This window comes from Seriola lalandi, unplaced genomic scaffold, assembly GCF_002814215.2.
Source record: "Seriola lalandi dorsalis isolate HSWRI2012SDOR001 ecotype SW California unplaced genomic scaffold, Sedor1 jcf7180002054916, whole genome shotgun sequence".
Classification (NCBI taxonomy): domain Eukaryota; kingdom Metazoa; phylum Chordata; class Actinopteri; order Carangiformes; family Carangidae; genus Seriola; species Seriola lalandi.
The window spans coordinates 1,450,876-1,474,730 of record NW_019525468.1 but is presented as its reverse complement, the minus strand read 5'-3'; the positions used below and the strand labels follow the sequence as shown (position 1 = coordinate 1,474,730).

The following is a 23,855-nucleotide window of genomic DNA, read 5'->3' as shown; positions in this document are numbered from 1 at the left end:
GCTCAGGTCTGTCGTCACAACCGATGCATCGTGCATTAATAGCCTCTGGCACTCCTTCCACTTGTGATGATACTTGTAGATACTGGTGTGATTGCATCATATATTTATACATATACATATACACACACACACATACACACACATTTAAGATACGGACAGGCAGAGTAGCAACGCTGTTATCACTCTGAGTAGTTTTACTGTCTTGAGCAGCTCCTGCATGTTTCCTAATAGAGTAGTAAATCAAAGGCAGTTGAGCCAGGGTAAGTCCTTAATAAATTCAATGAAGCCATGCACAGACAAGCTATTTATTTGTAAAAATGAGTGAATTCCTGTTTTGTTATATTTTTCCATGAACCATGATATTTCTCTCTTTTTTTTTTAAGTATCTGTGCTGCTGACTTGAATAGGCGAGACTTGTCAAAACACCAATACCTGGCTCACAGTTCGTTACGCTTAATGCCTCATTTCTGCAGTTGTATTAAATTTGCAGCATTAAGCAATGAATCTCACTTGGGGAATAGTATTAGGTAGCGAACATGAGATCTTTTAAGTGTTCCGTCGATCATTGCATGAAGCCCAACAATTAGCAGACGCTGTAGACATGGCCAGCCATCGTCCTCGTGTGCTGTCTTCCAGTTAGCGGCTACTCTCCCCAGCGTACACCGGCAGATGCAGGTCACTGTTAGTCGAGGTGAAACCCATCCGCTTTTTAATGGGCACCACTGGGGCCCAGTGTTATTGGATGATTCATCAGATCAATGGTGCGAGGCAGTCCTTATCTGACTTCCCCAAATCCAGCATGTGTGGCTTGTTGAAGTTTATGTAGCTTACATGGAAACAAGCGCCTGGCACTGTGGGTTATAGGCACCAAAGACTATATATGATTTTATTGTTTTAACAAAGTTAAAAATTGAATTTACAGCTTTGTTCCCAGATGTTATTACAAATGTTTCATTTTTGAAAATAAATCACAGCAGTGGAAGTGTGATGTACTTTTATGAGCGAAATCCCTCACAAATAAAGTTTTATGAGAGGTGTGACTGGAAAGATTCAGGGATATTTCATTCTGAAAAGCTCTTTGGAAGACACAGCAAAGGGCAAAGCCCGTTATTGTTGCTGTTCTTTATGCTGTTGCTTTATTAACAGCGGTAAAACCATTGAAGTCACTGTAGGTTATCACAGGTTATATTGTCCATGGACAGAACTACAGTTTTAAACAATAAGTGATGCTTTACAGTCTGGGTGAATAACATTACAAACAGGCCACTGTAATAGAAAACATTGTGGCTTAACATCAGGCGTTAAATATATTACAGAGTTAATTAAGCATTTAGCGTGAAATTTAGACTTTTAAAGTATAGAGTATATATTTTAATTAGTTAACTTTTACTATACAAATGGCTGTCTGTGAATCTTTGCAGTTTAGACACGTTGCCTGAAAAATGATATGAAAATGAAAAGTTTTCATATTTTAATACAAAATATGTGTTGCTATAAAGGGTTTCTAAAGGTTAATCCGTTTAATTATTGAATTAAGTTTTGGGTAACTGTATAATTTGATTTGGTCAGTTGTGTTCTTGTGATATAATCTGTAGAAAAGCTCATACTCTATCTCTTTCCTCATAAAAATATAGTCGGGCGCCTTGGTGAACAGATTTTACTGGTGGAATTCCTCACGCAGGAATTCATCAAAACCGTAGTCATTTGCTGAGAGTCTGGGCATGTCCCCAGGCAGTTGCTAAAGCACCCCTCCAAGATGTCCAGAAGCTGAAGGCACCAACCGTCTCATTCAGAAATCCTCCCAAAATATACAATTTCCTGGGTATTGTTCCTTACATTCACTTGAGGTGACATTCACTTCATGAAAGGAGCCATGCCATCAGAAGTTTGCAGGGCGCACCATCATGGTTGTCATAGTAGCCATCAGATTTGGCCCCTTCCAATAGTACCATTTAATGCCATTGTAGCGAACCACACTGGATGAGGCGGGGTAATATATGCCGTTCAGGTTGGACGGGCCACAAGCCTCAAACCACCAACCTGGAGAAAAAGGAAATGTGGCAACGAGTTCAAGGAAGAAGTCAGAATTAATTGAATTCAAGCTTATGAAATGTAACACCCAAATGTACAGCTGTAGGTCAGCAGTAACTTTATATTGGCGCAGAGGGAAAATGAAATGCACTTCGGGACATTTACAAGGGGGTGGATGGAAATGTTTAACAAGATGGGTTATAAGGAGAGACAGATTGAGATGAGTTGAGGGAAACTGCGTACCTCCTGATGCGAGCTGTGCACACTTGCAGGTGCAGAGGTCGTTGTCTCTGTCCTTGGTGCTGAATTGGGTGCCAGTGTGGGTGAGGCTGCTGGTCCGTCCTGCTGTGCCACTGAAGCCCTCGGCGTGAAGGCTGGTTTCAGGGAATAGGGGGGAAAAAAGTGCAAAGAATTTCAGCAACAAGCTCAGCCGCAGGCACTTCGATTCATTATTTAAAGCTGTGCAGGGAAACTTTTTGCTTGCTGGCAGCTCCAAATGGCAGTTTGTGGTCACCGCCCGAAAACTGTTTGAACTTCAGTATCTGTGAAATCATTTAATGTTATGTTGTAAACTGAACACAGCACAGTCATGTTTACCACACCGGCTGATCTGTGATTCCTTAATACCACTGGATACTGAAGAGATGAGCGAGGCAAAATATTGGAGAGTCCAAATTTCTGTGGTTAGGAACCAGTTTATAGTTCACTTTTAATTTTCTGCTCTTTGCCTGATGTTTCAATGCCTCTGGGCATAATTAACATTAAAATTTAATTTTGGCAAACAGTAAGTAAATAGACAGCATCTTAAATAGGGCAAAATCCAGTGCTCCTCCCTTTTGCCGCTCCATCTTGTCATTTAGAGTCTGTGTTTAAGAGTGTATTTTTGGATAAAGCAAGTAACCCTGTGTATAATATTGCGTAATCAAAGATTAATAAAGATAAATCAAAAACAATGAAAGATTATAAAGTTGTAAACCACTGTAGATCACAGCCTTTTTTACTGTTATGTACAATACTTTTTGATACAAAGTACCATCTCCCCTCGGTCCCCACTATTGTCAAACTTCAATATAAAAACGAACCTAAAAACTCTCATTATTTTTCCTCCATGCTGTGCTTTGTGAAACAACCCAAACAGTCTGAAAGCAATCCCTGCCCAACTTAAATTGATTCGCTCAATTATTTCCATACAGCGGCACAGCAATGGATTGTTTGTGCATGCGTGTGTGTTTCTGTGTCAGTCCGTCCATCTGTGTGTGTGTGTGTGTGTGAGTGTGTCAGTACTGGTTTGAAGAGAGTGGACGAGGAGGTCAGCCCTGCTGTCTGGCCTCTCCTCTGCCCTGTCATTCTGTCTAGTTAGTACAGGACTCTCCCCTGAGTTATGTGACCCCCCTCTGTAGCTGGGGGCACGCTGTCTGTGATGACTAAATGAAGAATCCTCCTCTTGAATTTGTAAGTTCACAGGGCAGGACAACACATCACGCGGGGCAGCAAAATGGGAGTTTGAAATGACAGTGCCAGGGACGGGAATAAGGCTGGAATAGCAGAGAGAATGGAATTAAACATGAGGGGATATTTAGTTGGGGCATTTTTTTGTTCTTTTCAGGAGGATGGGTGATGTGAAGAAAATTAAAACCTATCAAATGAGACAGGATGGTAACCACAGGCTACAGGATATCCTCCTGGAAAGCGTGGCCTGTGGACTGTGCCAGCTCTTCATACTCTCCAAAACATTTGCATTAGCCATGACTTCCAGATGAATTAGTTCAGCTATTCTTCCAACACCGCAGACCACAGACTAATCCTTTTCAAGGTGACAGTCTTTTTACATTGTTATTTTATCCTTTAATGAAAAATATACTCTTACATTAAAAGGAATGCTTACCATTAGTTAACTACAAGAACAGCTATTCTTGGCTAACTCAAAGGGGAAAAGTGGTCTGTCATGCTGATGATTAATGTATGAATAATGTTAGTGAGTTTTAGGTGAAGACCTCCATGTTGCTCTAGGGAACACACTGGATGCAGCTGAGGAGTAGGAGGATTGCTTTGGCTGACTAGCTTCATAGCACCATAGTTGTGGCTTAGGATTTATAATAGAAACCCTCAGAAGAAGTCAGCGTCTTTAGAATGCTAGTAAAGCCAGTACATATTGAACTAGTTAAACAGAACATGATGTCAGAGGTAGCAGCTACAGAGGTGATTATATTCATTCAGGTGTTTCACCTCACACAGTGTAGCCTACAGCAAAATTGTGAAACATTCAGTTTCATTGCGCTTATTATGTGGAACAAACACAGGCAAATGCAATTTGCTGCACTATTAGGGATCTTGGAAAGCACACACCCACGTACGATTATGATTTGTCATCTCTCAGAGAGTCAATCTCCATAAACTTCCACAAGACAAGGGCAGATTCCTGTGAATTTATATCAAATCTAAATGCAATTATTTTGGTTTATATTTTATTTCTGTCAGTTTTGGAGGAAGCATGGCTTCAGCACCCCCACATATAATCTTGTTAGTGATTGCAGGGTAACTGGGGAGCTTTGTTTGAGTTGTCAGTTCCTGGCAGGGCCAGGTATAACAGAGCATTCCTGTTATACTCCAGTGGATGTGGCTCCCCTTGGGGATTTTACAGGGGCAGCGGTAGCTGTGGTGATGGGAAAAGAAAAATGGAGGCAGATGAAAGTGGCTGCATGCCCTCCATTGAGCTCATCATTTTGAATGACATTCTTAAAGATGACTCCTTAACTTCAGTGCTCAGGGATAAGAAAGCTTAGAGAATAGGAAAATGGAAAGGAATTTGAACTGTTGATAACAGTTTCTAATCTGTCATGATATTAAGAGTTTTATACCCAAAGGAAAAGCAATGATTGAAAGGGTGTTACTGCATTGCAATTGTGCCTTTCACAATAGAAGGCTCTTAATAAAACATTTTACTGAAATAGAGCACCTTCATTATAGTCCTATTAATGTCAGATTTCTGAAAAACTGAGGAAATTTAACTGGAGATGGAATGTTGAAGTTTGGCATTTCCTCATATCTTGTTCTATCATGTACTAATTACTAAACACCTCAGGTAATTGGATGATTAAAATAATGAAATTTGATCCAAGCATCATTACGAGTCAGAATACTGCAAATTTAGTCATGAATGAAACAACCAAATAATATATTTTATGCTCTGTGGTTACCTGTAGTTCTTGTCCTCTCCTTCTATGTAGAAGCGATCGTAATGTGAGAAGGCTTCGTTCCCTTCTCTGTCTTTTAGCTGGACATGCAGACTGTATTCCTGGGAGCTGGTCAGCTTGTGGATGATATCATTCCCCAGCCAGTGTTCCCCAGACGACTCTCCAAAGCCCTGGATTAGACACAAAGACAGAGAAACAATAGAGAACAAGAAAATATTCTAACAAGGGGGATGATTTTACCAGAGAGCTGCCAAGTGTTTTTGGAGTTAACATGAAAATGGACCTCAATTTAAGAAGTCACATTTATCATTTTGATGGCCCAAGGCAGTCCACTGAGTTTATGAAGTGAGATACTCTTCTCCCAAAGCAAGAAGCCAATCAATTGAGACCTTAATTTACCCTAATATCCCACCAATGCTCCATCTGGACTTGCAACATTTACAGTAAAATAAAAATTGGCTTTGTGGACGGATCCACTGTTGTTTTTAACTTTAGAGCTCAAGTTTTCTGTCCCATTGTTGGCGATGGAACACGACATTGAATGATCACTAAATATCATGATAAAGACTACAGGCAGTAATACATTTTGAGAAGTACATTTAGTGGTATCCTGCTTAAAGATACAGGCACACACAAACATAACAAATGCAGAAGCTTCCATGCCATTTGCAATCACCACATCTCAACCAAATTGACCGCCTATGGTCAAGGTTTGAGCCAAAGCCATCAAATCCATCCATCCATCAGCTCGACCACTTGTGCATCTGAGGGTTGCGGTGGGGCTGCAGCCAATCCCTCAGTTATACTGAAGTACATCATATTGTTATTGACCTCAATACTAATATTTATTGTTTTTTAATTCTCATTTCTTTAGCGTAATAAAAAACAGAATCACTTATATGTCTGATAAAATGAATCTATTTTTTGTTTTTTTTTCTAATACTGTTTTTTAGTACTCAATGGTACTGAAGGTTTTCACAGTATTGTTAATTGTCCCCTTTGGGTTGAGCCTTGACCCCCTTTCAGATAATTATAGCTCAAACACAGTATGAATGCTTTCCTTCCAATATATATATATATATATATATATATATACAAACAAGCATTGAAGCTGTTCTGCCGGCTCGCGGTGGCCCAGGACATTACTGAGACATTTTATGTGCATTTTTAAATTCATTTATCAACCACCTTTATATAATGAGAAGAAAGAACATAAAGAAACAGGCACGGAATAGAGAAGTTCGCTTTTAAGTCACAGTGAAATCATTTCAATGTGCAGTGGTTCATTTTGATTTTCACTTCAGATGTTCCTGCGACCTGCCAGCATCTGGACGCTAATGCTGGCTGTGCATGGACAGCTTTGTTCATAGAATAGAGAGATGCCAAGGACTCACATAACACAGAGTCAGGAGGCAATTTTAAATTACGTTAACAGGTGGATGGCGCAGTAATACGAACACGATTTCACAAAGGAAACCGCAGCAGCAAATGAAAACAGATACAGTGTGCCATGGGCGTGATGCCTTCGACAGAAATGGCTTGCAGTGGGAATGTATGTTATTGAATGGGCCTCCGGGGAAATGATGATAATAACATGCAATGGTTTATTCGGAGAGACGGCTTAAGAAGAGGGATGTAATGTGGCCTCGACTGATGAATCTCACAGAGGACTGTCGAGAACAAAATAGGTCAGTGAATGGTAGAGATGGACTCAGCGTGAAAATACAACATGCATATGTGAACTGCTAGGCATACAGTATAACCATTAAGTCTGATTATTCGTATTGTTGCATTTTCAAGGCAGAGTTGTGAATAAGCTACAGGTTTGAGCCATTCTTCATCCATTTGAAAAGAGGGACACATTTTGTCCTTGTTTACCTCTGGAATTCAAAGTCACTTTGTCTTGCTGCCAGACTCTCGTTTTGTTATTGGTCTTAAGTGAGAGTGAATAAATAGTGAGCGCCTTGGAGCATTTATCATTTGACCTGCAGGTCTGGATGCAACGTTTGATCAACACTGACCACAGTTTCTGAGGATATGGAGAGTGGTCCTGGGCAGTGAAGCATTTCAGTACATACGTTATCTGCCATCTACTAGGGCCCCTGTTCTCCCACGCCCCAACTGGAGCCAAATATTTATCATCCACTTGTAAAAATATTGTTCTTGAAAGAGGTTTTTTTTTTTTTTTTTGTCGCTCTCTTTTTCTCACTCTTTCACAGTCCTCTTAGCATTTTATTTCCAGTCCAAGCTGTGGTAATTGATTTGTTGGCGCGGGTGAAAGATAAATTGCTACTCTGTTCAATCAAAAACCCAAACTATAGCCTCGCTCACTTGTTCTATGTGTAATTCAAAGAGGCTCGCAAGAATGTTTTCTCTGTTGCTCAAAGGAAAATAGTGATTCTGCTGAGAAAACTTTGTTATGAGATTCAAAAAAACATTATCTAAATGTTAAGTCCAAACAAAACAAAAGCCAAAGGTGTGTGATTGATTCTGTGAAAGCATTGGAGCAACTTCACAGTCTCTTGTGTGCGATTGTATTATATCCAGTTTGTTTTTTGGGCCCTACATTTGGTAATGTTGTTACTCTCATCACCATACTCATTTCCCTTTGCAGGAAAGCTATTGGGGTCTAAAGGATGGATACAAACAGTAGTGCTCTGTGGTCAATGAAGTACATGATGTGTGTATGTGTGTGTGTGGGAGTATGACAGGGAGAGGGAGCGAGAGCAGGTGCAATAACATGGAGGGTGGTGGAGAACATGAGGGCGGCCAAATACAACAATCGCAGGTCACCTGGGATCACAGGCCAGCCGCTCTCCCACGCCTCTCTGTGCCAAACCACCCGTAGATAGTTATTGGAACCTCCTGTCCTGTCCCACAACACTGATCCATACTACCTGTACTGACAACGATGTGAGATAATCCTACAGTCCGGAGAACCCACCGTTTTGTAGTCCCTCCACCCACGATGGAAGTTGATGGAGCCGTTTGTCCGATGCTGTAGCACCGTCCACCCGCCACCTCTGGTCTTCATATCACAGAAAACCTGGAATAAAAGGAAAAATCACAACAAGCCTTTTTTTTCCTCAGGGCTAGGGAACAAAGTGTGGCTGTATTGAAAGCTGGCATTGAACGCTTGGTCAGATCCTTTTTCTACCGGTTAATGATTACATATTTCCGGCTTTAAATCAGGAAACCTTGCAACTTTGAAGAGAAGTAATGGATTTTTTTAGTCCACTTTGGAGCAGCAGAATGAATGGTAAACACATATGTTATCACTTTATATCACACATTTTTGCCATAATAATTATACAGATTTTTCAGACACAGATTGTCTTGTTTCAAGCCACCTCTCCTTTGTATCCCCATCAGCTCCTAAGGGAAGTATTTGGCTCTTCAGCAGCTAAAAGCTCCACTGTTTTAACCAGCTTGTCGCTAATTGTCTTTTGTTGCTGGGCAGTTAGCGTGCCGTGGGTTTATCACAGGTTTTTTTTTTTTTTTGCTGAAAACAGCTGCTTAATGTGGCTGGAAATGAGATTGATGACAGAAGTGTAACTGAACTGAAACATTAAAGTTACAGGCCGTAAAATCAAAACAATTAGCAGAAAGACGTTAAAGTGGCCCTGTAGATCTGAAGGGAACTGCGGGTGATAATGCTCAGTGGGTTCATCACTTCAAGCGATTCCTTTCAAAGTACACATTAGTTATTTAAAAAAATGTTGATTAGTGCAGCTTTAAATTATACTTTATATGGACAAATATATATTGATAGTTTAAGCTGTTTCACTATTAAATAAAATAAGGGTTAAAAGTGTTAATAAATTCTTTATAATGTTTTGTATCAGTAGTGGTATCAGGGTTGAGCATTTTTAAACCATTGACATTGACAGCTAATCAGTTCTGAGTGTCAATAAACTGAGATTCATTTCAAGATGTTACACTTTTCAGTACTGGAGGAGTGTGGTAAGAAATGACAAGAAGAAATAAAACACCCTACAGCTTCTCTGTTATTTGAGGGATGCCTTGGAAGCCTCAGGAATAAGGGGGGGGGGCAAACATTTCAGGGTGACATGTAATGATATGACCCAGGTGGGAAGGAAAAACTAACATATCAGCGTGTTCTTATCCCCTTAAGAGGGGGATGAGGAGGAGGCAGATGCGGTTTTGGTTACACACGCTGTTTTCTTTCTTACTTGGCTGCACATTTTGCCTTATGTAGATATATTTGGAAGAGCATATAGGAATGAATTGCACTTGGAATTTAGACTTGTTAAGGGACTTGTTTTAAATATTCAAGGTGTTTAACTGGACATATTCCATCTTCCCTTAGGTATCATGATTAAATGACTGTGAATTTCTCCCATGGGTGGTAAGATTAGCTGCTTTTTGTAACTGAGATCCGTTTTTTAATCGAACAAGTGTATTCAGTTAGCATACTTCAAGGCCACAGGTTTGGATTTCATTAGTTTTCTCAGGGACTATGTCTGAATCTGTACTTAATGTTGCCCACTCAAATTATAGATATTGTCTGTGACATTTCTGACTCGATAACAACCTCCAGAGCCTGCAGTGTTTATAATTACTGATGAACTTGAATTGATTTGTTCGGCCAGTTACTTGAATTTCGTCCACCGAACAAACCAGCCTGACCTGTCTCAAGAGCCATGCAATATGGATGCCAGGATGTGGACAGACTCCCAAGGGGTCTCTCGATTTTGACATCTCAACCTGTTATTTTCTGCTAAAAATGAAATGAGAGTTTCCAGCACTTTCCCAGATTAGTAAAGCTAAATCAAGGTTAAAAGGCGCTTAGGTCTTTTACCTCAGAAAACATTGCAGACTGACAATATGCTGTGATTATCCTCTGGCACATTAGGCCAATGTTGTGGACTTAAAAGCGTCACAATGAATACAAAAACAGGGTGGTGAAATTGAATTCTCAATTTAAGTCATTTTCCAAATGCGATTGTTACTCTGATTTAGACCAAACCATGTTTAACAAGGTCATGAAAAATTACAAAAAAGACTCTGATCCAAACTATGAATTATTTGGTCTGTAAGCTTCATCATTATTCACAACCTTGGGGGGGTAAAAGAATAGAAAGATGGATAGATAACATGGGTAGATCACATATGTGTATGCCTTTTGTCTCTGGTCCAACTGAGGAAGCCCGCTCTCTGCTTCGAAAATAGGGCAATTTGTATCTGCCCCACTTTCCTGCAGCCACCCAGCCGCCAGCCACATTGGAATTAGATGGCATAGACTGAAAGCAGCAATGATTTGGGGAGTACTAACTTGCATTAGTGGAAATGTACATTGGCCCGAGTTGGCAGGAAACACATGGCACCAGTGCCTAACACCTGGCTGCCTTGCCCACAGGAAATGAAGAGGAAGAACAGGGGAAAACAGAGGCAGTAGGAGATGGTGCCAACCAGCAAACTAGACTGAGAGTAATGAATAATAATAAAAAAAAGAACTCTTTCACTGTTATCTTTCTTTTTCCCTGAATGCTAGCTGTGATTCAAAGAAAGGATAGCCTGCTGCTAGATGCCATGGATGAGTTAGCAAAGGCTATCTCCTTTAGGTCAGCAGAGGTACCTCTTAAGCTTTTCTGACTTTGCATTCAGCAGTGCACACTCACTCACCACAAAGCCTGCGGGGCATAATGCTCCTGTTGCATATTATTTTAGCTCTCTGTAACACAGCGTGGCATTTCCATCAGCCTCTATACCTAAAACCCTAGCAAATTACCATTACCTCAGACTAGTTTGTCCTTCCAATGTTTACTGCGGTCCAAAAAAATGATGATAAGCTCTCTGAACGTCATTATGTAGTGTGTGTGTGTGTGTGTGTGTGAGCTTTACATTACGCAGACTGGGCAAAACCTGTAAAGTTAATACAAGTGAAATGACCCCAGTGCTAAGTACTGCAAGACAAATGGATAAAATGTCTTACCAAAAAGTTTCATGTCACAGTCAATTAAGTGATATTTGCAAGAAAAGGCCAGTGACCTTTAAAGCCTCACTACCTTGACAGTCTGGGTGGAGTTGGGGAGGCGTATGCTATATATTCCACTCTCTGTCACTCCAGATCGCAGGATCTCCGCACAGTCCCTGAAACTCAGCGACTCCTCCTTGGGCATATTGGAGATTTCTGCAAAAACAGGCAGACATGTGTTTGCAGATGGCAGCCTTATGGGTTTTGCACACAAATCCCAACCCCATATGTGAGTTCTCTTGTAGAGTTAAGCTCTGGTTTAAGCCTTCCTGTAGTGCATGCATGTACGTAGTGTGTCTGAGATTTGAATTACAGGCTGCTCTAGGTGATATTGTCATGTAAAGTGGATTTTTTTGCAGCTTAAATTACAAATCCCCTCCTCATTAATCGAAATACTGAAGATCTCCTTTTTGTCTAAATGAAATTCCGGTGTTTCATGATACTGTTAATGAGTCTTTTTTTTGCACCGAGGAGGGTAATGACTCATAGGACTGCAATAGAAATTGTGTTGACAATCGACTAATATTTGTTAATCTCTTTTATACCTACAGAACGTTTCTCTCCTTGTGTATATTTGTATCTCTTGTTTAAAAATAAATGATGATGGCAGCACAATTTGCTCTTTTAAAAAACGTAAACCCCTCAGCCTTACCGTTGCAGTGGTTGACCATGGCCAGCAGCTGCTGAACAGTGTCTGTGAGCACGGCCTGCTGCCTCTGGAGTACGGTGCTGTTGAGCGTGGAGCTGCCCAGCTCACCCTGCAGCTGAGTGACCAGTCGGCTCTGCCTCTCCAGAAGCTCTTGAAGCTGCTGCTTTTCGCTCTGCAGGCCCTGTAGCTCCCTCCCATACCGAGCCTCCAGTGCTAGGAGCCTCTGTTCCAGAAAACTGTCAAACAGCAAAAATTCATTGAGCATATTATTGGGTTTTTTTTTCTGCTCACCGACTTCTACTCACTTCCTTACAGTGCTTTGGAGAAAAGTTAAAATCTGAAGAAATGTTGTATCAAGTACTAAAATACATATTGGATTATAGCGGGGTGGGGTGGGGGGGTATAAAAGAGTGGGTGCATGTGGAAAATCACAGTGGAGGTTGTGCAAACTTGCAGATTTACATGAGGATGACTAATACACATCAGTACGACAGTCTCATCGGGCTAACATCGTATAAACACCTGTACTGCCGCAGCACTCACAGATGGGCCTGCATGTTAAGTCTCTCGATCATGGCCATGAGGCAACAGCCTGTGTGTGTGTGTGTGTGTTTGTGTGTGTGTGTGTGTGTGAGAGTGTGTGTGTGTGTGAGTGTGTGTCTGCACAAGTGCCACACCCCCACCTCCAAATGAAGATCATAAATCCCTGCAGCCTGATCTTTATGGCTTTGACTAACGACTCTGCAGCAGTTATTTATCGAAACAATCCAGCCACCCTGATTGAACAAGCTACTTTTCAGGACCGTGCACACGCAGCTGCTACACTAAACGTGCATCTTCAATCTCCCGCTTTATGCAGCGACTCAGTGTGTGCCCTGGAAGGAAAGCTGGATCAATCCAAATCATTTTTAACATCACTTCCATTTCATATTTGCATTGTGGGGGAACACTCAATAAATGTGGCAAAGCAAGCTAACAAATTGCCCTCCATTGTGTATATTTTAATTTGAGGAACAGTCAAAGCGAGAGCGCGGCAGAAAACCAGCACAGCAATGTTTAAACAGTTTTGGGGGGTTGACAGAACAAATATGGGATTTTGGACCACATTGTATCCTGGGCAATTAAACTGTTATGCTTATGATCTTGTGCTATTTATTATTATTGTAATATAGATATTGCTATTAGTCTACTCTCTCTCTCTCTAGCTGCAATGTGCTGCACTTCCTGCCAATGCTATTTTACATGTAATACCTATGAAAACAAACATGTTTCTCTGCTCTTTTTAGTTTGGCAGCAGTTCAAAAACTGGCTCCATGCCCTTAAGGCTCAGCAGCAGTAGCCCCCTACAACCACTGCAGTCCTTAGTTCTCTTTAATTCCACAGCTGCCTGGCTGCAAATCTGCTATGACCCTCTTAATTTCATGCGTCCTGTCATGGTGTTTACCCTTGTGAAGATGAGTTCATTTATATACATGTAACCACTTGAAGGAGGAGGGCCAAAGGGCAGAGCAGGGCCAAGCAGGGCCAGATGTGTAACAGGTGTTAGAGCTGGGGCACTGTGTTCTCCCAGTCACACTTGGTACAGATGGATGGAATGATAAACAACCGCATACAATGATAGAAAACACTCACTCCCTTTCACACTGCCCAGCACCCTCTCCTTAACCCCTGCTGGCCCCAAGTTGACCTTGTGTTCCTCGAGAGAAGAATGGGAAACCCCTCCTAGCGCGCACTGCCTATTCACTGGCAAACCCACACACGTTTACACAATACACATTATATTGTTGCTAAGTGCCCTGTCGTTCACTTCGGCTGGAGTCATTCAACATGCTCTTTTCCAGTTGTTGTACCAGAAGGGCTAGTTTCATGCATTTGCATGCACAGACACAGTATATGACCATTTTAAGGCCTTTATATTCTGTGTGTAGTAGCTTTTTCCTCAGAAAACATTCTTTGGTGCACAGGAAGAAATGTGTTTTATGTTTCCTATAGCGGCCACACCAGCACATTTGGAAACAGTAAAGGAAAAGCTTGGCAGGCAAAGAAAATAGCACCACCTATAGTAACTAAAGCTTCACTAACAGAAAATCCAAGAAGAAAAAAAAAATAAAACACAGCATTATAGCAGGCGCAGTTGTAGACTAATGGCTGATCTCTGGGAAGTAAAGAGCAAAAACAACCACAGCAGTTTCTGCATAACACCACCTCCTGATGTTCAAAAATGAGAGCAAAATGAATTTCGAATAACCACTTTAGCTCCAACCGCGGCACTAACACTTAGTTAATTCCAAAAAATGAAAGTCCTATACCTACCAGGAAAAAAAACACCCTGTAAGTTGTGCAGTGCTTTAAATGTGCTTTGCCTGAGTAAACCTTTGAAATGTGAGTGCTCACCTGTTTTTATCACTGAGGCGTGAGATCTCTTGAGTCTGCAGGAGAATATGTTTCTCCAGCCGGTTAGTGAAGAGCGAGTACTCGAGCAGCTGAATCTCCAGGCGACTCGTCTGGTTTAACACCTACAGATTGATGAAAACAGAGGAATAACTGTATCACAGTATCTGCAGGTAAAAGGATGGATGAGAGTGATCAGAAATACCAGATGGAGAGAGTGATGGAACAAAAATGTTGCCCGTTGAATTTATAAAAAGCCCTTGGAGATGAACGATGTTGCACAGCACATCACGAGGTTCAAAATGTTCATCCTTTGATCTTACAATGAAAACTTTAGCAAGAACTATCTCACACGCACCTGTGGCATATTTTGAAGTTGCAGATTAAACAAAAACTTGAGCAAAGCAGCTCAGATATTTGTACAGGCTGCCGTTTCATATCAACTTTGATAAGAGAAAAAGAAAGCATGAGGACCAAAACAAGCCCAGTCTGTAATAACAGCTCTGTGGCATGATTGAAGACACATCTGTGTTGTGCTACTGAGCTTTATGTTTTAATTGGCTTGTTGTCAGACGCCGAGCTCAACTCACTGTGTCAATCAGAGCCTGTAGAACCAAATACCAGCTGTTTTAAAGCAGTTGCCGCCACCTTTGGGCATGGCTTCTCAGCGGGTTACATCTGATTTACATTTAATTAGCCATTCTCCAAGTGTTTCGTAAGTGACATAATTTGTTTTTGCATGGGTGTGATCCCCGCGTTAGTTCATTTGGATTGGCTGCAAACACGTTTTCTCAGGTCTAGCCCCAAATCCTTCCTGATGGGCTCACCTGGGTCTCAACATCTGTCAGTTTGCGAGTCTGCTCCGCTGATTGGCTGAGGAGGTTGGTTCCCATCTCGAGCATAGCCGCTGTCTGGGAGTGTACCGCAGTTCTCTTTATTTCCTCCATCCCAGAGCGCACATTCTCCTGGATGAAGTTCTCCAGCTGTAAGGAGAACAAGCAGACGCTGGGAATATTATCCACAATGTCAGATTGTGGTCATAATCATATTTTAGGAGGTAATGTCCCCATAGGTCCACTGACAACTTCATGCCGCAACCTGAGAGCGATCTGTAATTGTCACCTCAATCTTTGATGGAGTCATAGAATTCAGTATCCCCAGGACACTGCCAGTGTCTTACCACCCATCTGTCCTTCTGCCGGTCTGCCTCAGGCAAATACCGAACTCACATTAAGAAAATGATGCAATATAATGGCATTTCGATGGGTAGAAAGAAGAGCAGCACTGGGGTTTGACATTGTGATATTCATGTGCTGGACTTCTGGGATAAGGTCGCTTACACTCTGTAATCAATCACAAGCTCAGAGAAAGAAGCATTGGTAAAAACCCCATCATGTGTTTCAGCAGAGGTAAAAATAGAAGGGCATCCATCTTGCTCCAATAAATGGATTATCTTATTAACGTGGTCGGGTTGAGCACATCAGGCATCAGGAAGACAAATTCGTCTCTTACTGCCGTGAACGATGGAATTTTGTTTGATGTTTTACGTGCAATGGTCTGTGCCTTTGCAATAAGGCAAAGTAGGATATTGAACCGAAGAGCATTAATATTTATGACTTTTCTTGGGAGAGAAGATCAGACTTTATTCGTTAAACCACATGACTGGAAAATGAAGCTTCTGAGGAGAAAGCATTCAGAATTATCCAGCTAATGAGTGGCTATCCGCAAAAAATCGAAGAGAATTCAAATGAGACTAAGTTTGTTTGTTTTTTTCCCCAATACAAATGTCCATCTTAGAGAGGAATAGGATTATAATAATGCACTGTCACAAGAGAGGGGTGTTTCTGTTTTTTTTTTACATTAAAAATACTGATCCAAGTGGCCAAATAGAGATGAATCGGCAATTAAATGTTTGTCTGCTGGTAATCTTTCTCTCTTTGTCTCTTACTTCCTCTTGATAGCTCTCACTAACTCCCACTTTCTTTCAAACTCTTGCTCTTCCTTCCTCTTGGTCTGTAAATCCATCTCTCACATTTTCCTACTTAAGGACAACTAAGACAGCACAAAAAATCCCTCCATAATGATTGTTATGAAGAGATTACCAAACGGATTAAAGCCAACTCCAAAGGAAGAACCAAAGATCCCTGCATCATAATCAGCCTCGTGTATTGAAGCCGCTATCAGCCGCCGGTCCAAATTGTTCCCATAACAGCCTTTGATAGAGCTCAATCCAGAGGTCTCGACATACTCCATCTCCCACTGCCAATTGCATTAATTGTAGCTGTGTCATACGCTGCACTGTGCAGCCAGATAAATCACATTTGGGATGTAGTGTAATTCTGTCTTATTGTGTCTGAGAGGGACAGAGGGGGGGGGATCAGTGCTCAGAAAATCATAGGAGTTGTATCACTTGATATCTTAATTGTTGAGCAAATAGACACATTTGTTCTCAGCTACCAATTACAGAGGACATGGGAAACATATCTGCTGGATGTTCTGGCAAACGATAATGATTGCACATCAGGATGGATATGATCATGAGGGACGGCAGTGAATATATGTTGATGGAAATAGTGCCTTGATTAATGTGTTAGTGTAACACTATGTACGTCCACTTTTCATTAGAGAATGAGATTGGTTTAATTTGCATTTCTGTCTCCACCCCAGTCCAATGGAGGAGGGATAAAATCGTGTTTGTGGTGCCCACAGCCCTGTAAAACAACATTTACAAAAATCAACATAAATGATCTTAAGAGCCAATTATTCTGAAAAATCCCAGATCTCGCTGTGGACAGTTTTAATCTCATTCACATTCAGCCACTTTTCTGTCGAAGAATTTGTCAGTATTTTCTGTGGCTTATGCAGAGTAACCAGAAGGCTGAGGGATGTTGCTGTTGAATTTTTAGCCATGCTAGAGGCAAGGCTCTAGGGATGGCAGTGTTGGTCAGTCCACCACTTTAGTCCAGACTGAAATATCTAAAAAAAAAAAATGTTGGATGGATTGCCATTAAATTTTTTACAGATGTGTATTGTTCCTAGAGGGATTCTAATATTTTTTTTATGATCTCCTGACTTTTGATCTAGGGCCAACAGCAGGCCGAATTTTTTACTTATCAATATCCCAACATTCATGATACCCAGAGGATGAATCCTAATAACTTTGAACTTCCCCCTGAATTTTCTTCTAGCTTTTCCATGAGGTTGACATTTGCGGTTTTGAGTGATATTTCTCAATAAGTATTGATGGATTTGATACGGACATTCGTCTCTCCCTCAGGATGAATTGTAATGACTTTGGTGATCCCTCATCTTTTCATCTAGCAACATCAAGTAAAAATTTCAATTCGCCCAATTCTTTGGTTCATGTTGAAACTAATGACTTTCCCATCAACCTTGACTGTACTTTGTGTTTAGTTCTTATTTGCTAATGTTAGCATGCTACTACGGTGAGCTAAGATGATTGAAATGATAAACATTAAACAATACCTGCTAAACATCAGCATGTTAGCATGTGGACGTTAGCATTTAGCACAAAGCACCACCCTACAGAGCTGCTAGTGAGAAATAGACTTTTAGCCTTGTTTAAATGTAATTTTTCAATGCTGTGCGCACAGAAAACAAAAGTCCATTCACCCCTGACAGATTAGATGCAAATATAGTAAAACCTCGGCCGAATAAAACCAAAACTATCTGCGTGCACGGATACCACTAGAAGTAACTCTGCAATTGTGTTTTTTTTATAATTGAGATGGAAATCGACGGCCCTAGTTTGACACTGTTGAAGATTGAGAACAGGGGTGCGTGTTTAATGAAAGGGAAGAAAATGGAGACTAATTGCGTAATGTGAATGATGTGGGAGACATACTTTGGTATTGGCTTAATGAAATATTACTTGGCCAGGAAATCGGGTCACCAAGGGTAGCCTAGCCACCTTGATCTCTCTGCAATATTTCTGCATTAGCATAATCTGCACAGGCTCTTAAAAGTACTAACAAAAGCATGCTCACGTCCCTTTTGCCAACCCTTCAGGGCAGCAGAAGGCGAAAGGGACTAAATGGGGGGTTACATTAGGGGTTAGTACAAAAGAAAACAAACACTAGTTTCTTCTTGGAAATGGCATAGACGGAAACTTGAATATTAATACACTCCTGTTGCACTCATCCACTTGGAGATTCCTCTGCGGAATATGGCGGATTAGTGTGTGCGCTCCTAGGTTTGTGTGTATGGGTGTGTGTTTTCTTTCAAGAGGTTCAGGTGGAAGACTCACAGTAATGGTCATAACATCCCAGGGTAGCTTTGAGTGAGATCGTACAAAGTTTCACCGACATACACATGCCTCGAGCTCTTCCGCATGCATACCATCCGTTTCTCCCCAAAAATTATGCAGATTAGCTTAATGAGCTCCACAAGGCGCTGAAAAGGCTTTGCCATCTTGGGTCAAAGGTTAGTTTTCCCTCGTGCATATCCAAAAGAGGCGCTCTTAAGTTCATGCTTTGTTTATGTGGAAATCCCACCTACAGTGCGATCATTTATGCATCACTGTGGCCTGGTGGGGGTAATGTGTTGAAAGGTTGGATCTTTGTGTTCATTCCAGACGTTTTGTGGAGGAAGTTTGGCAACAGAGCAAGATATGTGTCAGCAGAGCTTTTTCTGGACATGTGGGGGTTTAAACTGCATCTCCTCTTCATATAACAATATAACATCTCTTGTGGAGCGTAAGAAAAGATATGCTACAGAGAACATGTAATATGTGATGCTTTTTTATTCAGCAATTGTGCTTTACAGGCTATATGCATTAATAATATACTGCGCACATGAGGAAAAGTGTATGAACTCTCTCCCTATCTTTGTCTCTCTCCGTCTCTGAAGGACACACATACACACAGTGTGGCCTCCTGGGAAGCTTCCCATGGAAGCTAGGTCTCCAGTTCATTGACTGAGCATCAGACAGAGTGTGCACAGGGGAATTTTGTGTGTGTGTGCGTGTGTGTGTGTGTTTTCACATGTGCGTTTCCGACTGTGTGTCAGGAGAGCATTACAAAGACAGACAAAGAGTCTGAGATCTGATGGTCGATGAGTCAAGGTGTGAGATTAGACACGTTCCTCTCTCCCAGAGCTGCAGAACAGTCCAGATGTGGCCAGAAGTGACGAAGGGGGATCGAGAGGAACAGAGTGTCAGAAGAAAAAGGAGAAAGGGAAAGGAAAGGAACAAAACAGACGCTTTTGTAGTGAGTGAGAGTGGGGAATGACAGGAGCACAGGAAGAGCACTGGCATTCATATTACCCCATTTTCAAATCCTGAAATATAATCAACATGTTTGGCTTCAGTTGGCCAATCTAAACACTCAACACACCGCTTATGATCGGCCAGTGGATTAGTGTCCACCATAAATATTCTGAAAGAGATGCAGACAAGAATAGAGAGACGGGTGGAGAGCGGTGGCGTGTCAGTCAGTCTGTCCTAGACAATGGCCCAATACTGAATCTGTGCCCTGATGACCTTAGCAATGAAAACACTATTGTGAAGCCACTTTAATCGCATCATTTCATTTTAGTCGGTCATAATCCGAGCTAAATGGAACTGCAAAGGCCAACAGCCCAGCAAGGAGAAATGCTGAAATGTGTCTCCCACAGATAAACAAAACATTTTTCACAGAGGAAACGTTTTGTATTTTTTATTTAAAATGAGTTTAGTAGAGAGTTCTCACTGACTTTGTCTGGTAAATCAACTAAAGTCAAGAGTTACATTTCTGTGTACTTGTTGCCTGTAGGGGGAAACACTCATTCAGAAGGTTTAACTGTGTGAGGTAGATTTGGCACCACCTCATATTAGCAAACTTTATTTCATCTTGACTTTCTCCTCTCGCACGCAACAGGGAGTTTTGGCGTCCCAGTGGTCTTAAATAAAGATACACACTCATACACCAGGCGTTGTCATGGAGCCAGATATGCATACAGCCAGCATCCAGGAAATCCTAGCTAAGCGCTGAACTTATCAATAATGAAGGCTCGTCTACAAATGTTATCGGACGGTGTACTCCATGGACAGTCCTGTGCTTTTTCTGCAGATTAAAATGCGGTATATGGAAAAAAAAATAAGAAGACAGCAACAAAACTTAGAGTAAAAATGTTCAATGACAGAGGAGAAAGTGGTTGTTCAGAGATCTTACCTTCTGCAGCCACTGGGTGTTATTCTCCATAGCACTCTCCAGACTCTCCAGCTTCCTCTCCTGCCAGGAAGGCCTCTCCTTTTGGGCCTTGCCCTGCTTGGGTTGGCTCGAATCAGGCTCGGCCTCAGGTGGGGAGTCACTCTGCAGCGTGTTGGTGACCTGGAAGTCCTTCAAGGGACGGCAGTGCTCCACCTCGGGGAGGACGAAGGTGTAGCTGCAGGGGCCGTGCTGCACGTGGTGCTGTTGGCGCTCAGAGCCGATTGCGGCGGCCAGCAGGTAGGCCAGGTAGGCGACTGTCAGGGCCAGCAGGCGGCCCATGTCAGGGGAAAGAGAGGGAGAGGGGGGGAAGGGAGGAAGAAGGAGGTTGCTCCACCTGGCAGAGCAGACAAGTGGGTCAGGTGAGTTTCGCCTTTCTTCTTCTGTATCACTATCTTTTTCTGTGTCCTGTTAAATTGTCCCTCAAGACTCTCTGTCTTCTTCCTGTCTTCTCACTCCAGCTCCCGCCACTTCTGTCTCTGTTTTATCACTCTCTCTTCTCCTCTTTTGGCTGGTCCTCCTCTCTGCTGTTGCATCCAGGAGTCCTCTTCAGCCCAGTTCGTGCTCCCACTCTTCAGACTGACAGAAAATACACACACACACACAAACACACAAACACACACACACACACACACACACACAGGAAAATAGGATTGCCTTCTATTGTGACTCCAACACTCAGCCAGCGCATGCAGCTCCGTCCAGGAAACCAACAGCAGACTTCCCTCCCACCATTTATCTCTCTTCTGAAAAGTTGCTTTCCTCACTGCCTCCTTTTCAAGCTGCTGGAGTCCATGCGTTGGTCTGGAGGAGAGAGGACAGGAGAGGAGGGGTTGAAAGGAGAGTGGCCCGCTTCAGGATGTTGGCTGAAGTGGTAACGCTTTTAAAGTACAGAGAGAGAGAGAGTGGCGTTCCTCTCTACACACATGCACTCACACACATGCACACACCTCCTTTGCACATAATCACTCAACCACCCTTCCCTCTTTCATTTTTTCCCTCCTTCTTACGGTACTCCTGTTCGCAGGGGTTAGAAGAGGAAGCTACAAAAATACACACTGCTCACCACAAGAGCAAAAACTAGGAACTTTCTCTGACAACTTTTAGCTCCCTCCCATTCTCTCTCTTTCTCTCCTTCTCTCGCTCTTTCTCTCTCTCTCCCTCTCTCACTCTGTTGATTCATTGGCATGACCACAATTAAGTAGAGTTTTGCCAAAGCATGTTGTATAAGTTTAAGTATACAACATGCTTTGGTATAATAGTATAGTACTATAATATTTTGGAAAGTTACAAGAAAACACTTTGCTTTCTAATAGAATATTCTAAACTCAATGTACACTTACTAGCTGTTCCAAGAGCTTTCAACCACATTCCACAGAGCTTTCTACCATATCTTTTAAAAGAAGGCTGTGAGAGCATATAAAAGGACCAGAAAGAGGTAGTAAGTCAACCTTGAGTTAAAGATATTTTATCACAGCTGAGGTCAAGAATAAACCTTCATGCTCAAATAAATGGTTTGACCATTAGTACAGTATATGCTTGTATAATACACAACACACACTACACTGCACAACTCCACCGGTACACACCATGATATACTATAATGAAAGGAAAGAAATAATTGCTAAAAATCCTTAAAACGGTGTATACATTAGTTTAGTAGTCAAAAAATGTAATAATGATGATGGAAATCTGGAGGAGATAGAATATATAAATAAGGGGTTAAAATAAAGATATAAAAGAGGAGGCACGAGGTGCTCTACTGTCTTTTTCCCCAGGCTCTCACATGCTCTGACTTATTTTACTGCTAAAAAAATTTTCCCCAAGTCAGATTTTCCTCAAGTAAATATTGAGTTTTGTATTGGTCTGAGAGTGTGTCGAATTTGTTGGGTCAGAGATTTATTTTGGTTCCTCTCTGGCTACAGTGTTACAGAATTGTGGCTTTGTCTCTACCATCTGTTGTTGGTTGAACTAACACTGTCTGTTTTCTCTTGTCTGCCGGTCTCAAAGGCCAGGTGGAGGTCAGACAGTCTGTGCTTAGTTAATGTATTTAGTTAAAATGCAACTGCAGCAACTGTAATTACAGGATATACAGTATGATAGGACACTGCAGCTATTGTGTTTAGGAGAAGAAAGCTTTTTTGTGTGTCTAAACCTAAAGATTCTGGGTGGGTGTTTTTCATGGCAGTGTTTGGGTGACATCTGAGAACTGTGGTGCACCACTAAACGGAGTAGTCACCTACAAACACTGATGGCCCATATAGCGGTGGCTATAAACTATTAACGATTATTGGCAAGTCAACTTGAGTTTTTTTTATAGTTGATTCTTTATATTTTACTGTATATAGCAAGAGAAGGGCTCAGTGCCTTTTATGTCTGGTATTGAATTTAATTGCTTTTTTTTAGGTTACAAATTAGCCTAATTCCTCTTTATTCTTTTGATTCCAAGGATGTTCAGTCTCTTTCACTCCGTTTTTCGGCCAAACCTTCCTCTCCAACCATTTCCTCCGTCTACTCAATTATGGTTTCATTCATATTGCTGCTATTTTCTAATACATTATAAACGCCCTCCCAGCCTTTATCTCCCGCTGTGCAATGCAAGATTCAGTCCACACTACAGCACAGCTCGTCCAGTCAATTACAGTGTGAATGGACGTAGTCACAGCGTGGCACCAAACTCACTTTCAATACATCCTGCTTCTTTTCAATACCCTCCTGTCACAGTGATCAAGTACCACCGACTCAAACGAGCAAAAAAACCCTCTCCAAGGATAACAAGAGAGGAAGTTGCCCTATCATACATCCGACATGAAGGCTGTTTGTTTGCTTCCTGCGATCAATACTCCCAAAGAGGAACAAACCAGATTAGACTTTCAAATTCAACATTTTTCTTGCCTTCTCAGTTTTGCCTCTGTCTTTGTGTTTTGTTCGTTCCCATGCTAATATCACATTAGGAGACGCGCTTACAGTATGAAAGCCTTAAGCTGGTGTATACTGTACTCTTCATGCACTGTGGAGTCTTAGCCCTTATCTCCCAAGCATGATGAGCATTCCACACTGCCACTGTTGTGTGGACACCTAATGACCCAGCAGCTTTAAAACCCGGCGTGCGTGCGTGCGTGCGTGCGAGTGTGTGTGTGTGTGTGTGTGTGGCCCCATCGCTCAGCATACCAATGACTCGGATCTATAGCGATGTGCATCGACTCATATCCATCCAGTTCATGCATGCGCTGTATACAGCACCCACCTTCACAAAGACGACGGCTCGATTGATAGATTTTCATCAGGAAATTAACTTCATTGCGTAGATGACGGTGCTGATTTCACTGGCCGAGCTGTCAGAACGAGATGTTCTCCTGTGTAAAGGAAGAAAACAGACTGTTTTA

General features: G+C 41.8%; 1 protein-coding gene across 1 annotated transcript; it reads right to left on the bottom strand.

Moving 5' to 3' along the window:
• Positions 1-261: 261 nt before the first annotated feature.
• angpt2b (angiopoietin 2b) lies at positions 262-21,468 on the bottom strand. Its single transcript, XM_023431038.2, has 9 exons — positions 20,434-21,468; positions 15,091-15,246; positions 14,267-14,388; positions 11,876-12,108; positions 11,255-11,379; positions 8,170-8,271; positions 5,229-5,395; positions 2,275-2,405; positions 262-2,040 (listed from the first exon to the last, which is right to left on the bottom strand). The coding sequence occupies exons 1-9, from the start codon at positions 20,749-20,751 to the stop codon at positions 1,880-1,882; spliced, it is 1,515 nt and encodes a 504-aa protein (XP_023286806.1). The 5' UTR covers positions 20,752-21,468; the 3' UTR covers positions 262-1,879.
• Between the last annotated feature and the right edge of the window lie 2,387 nt (positions 21,469-23,855).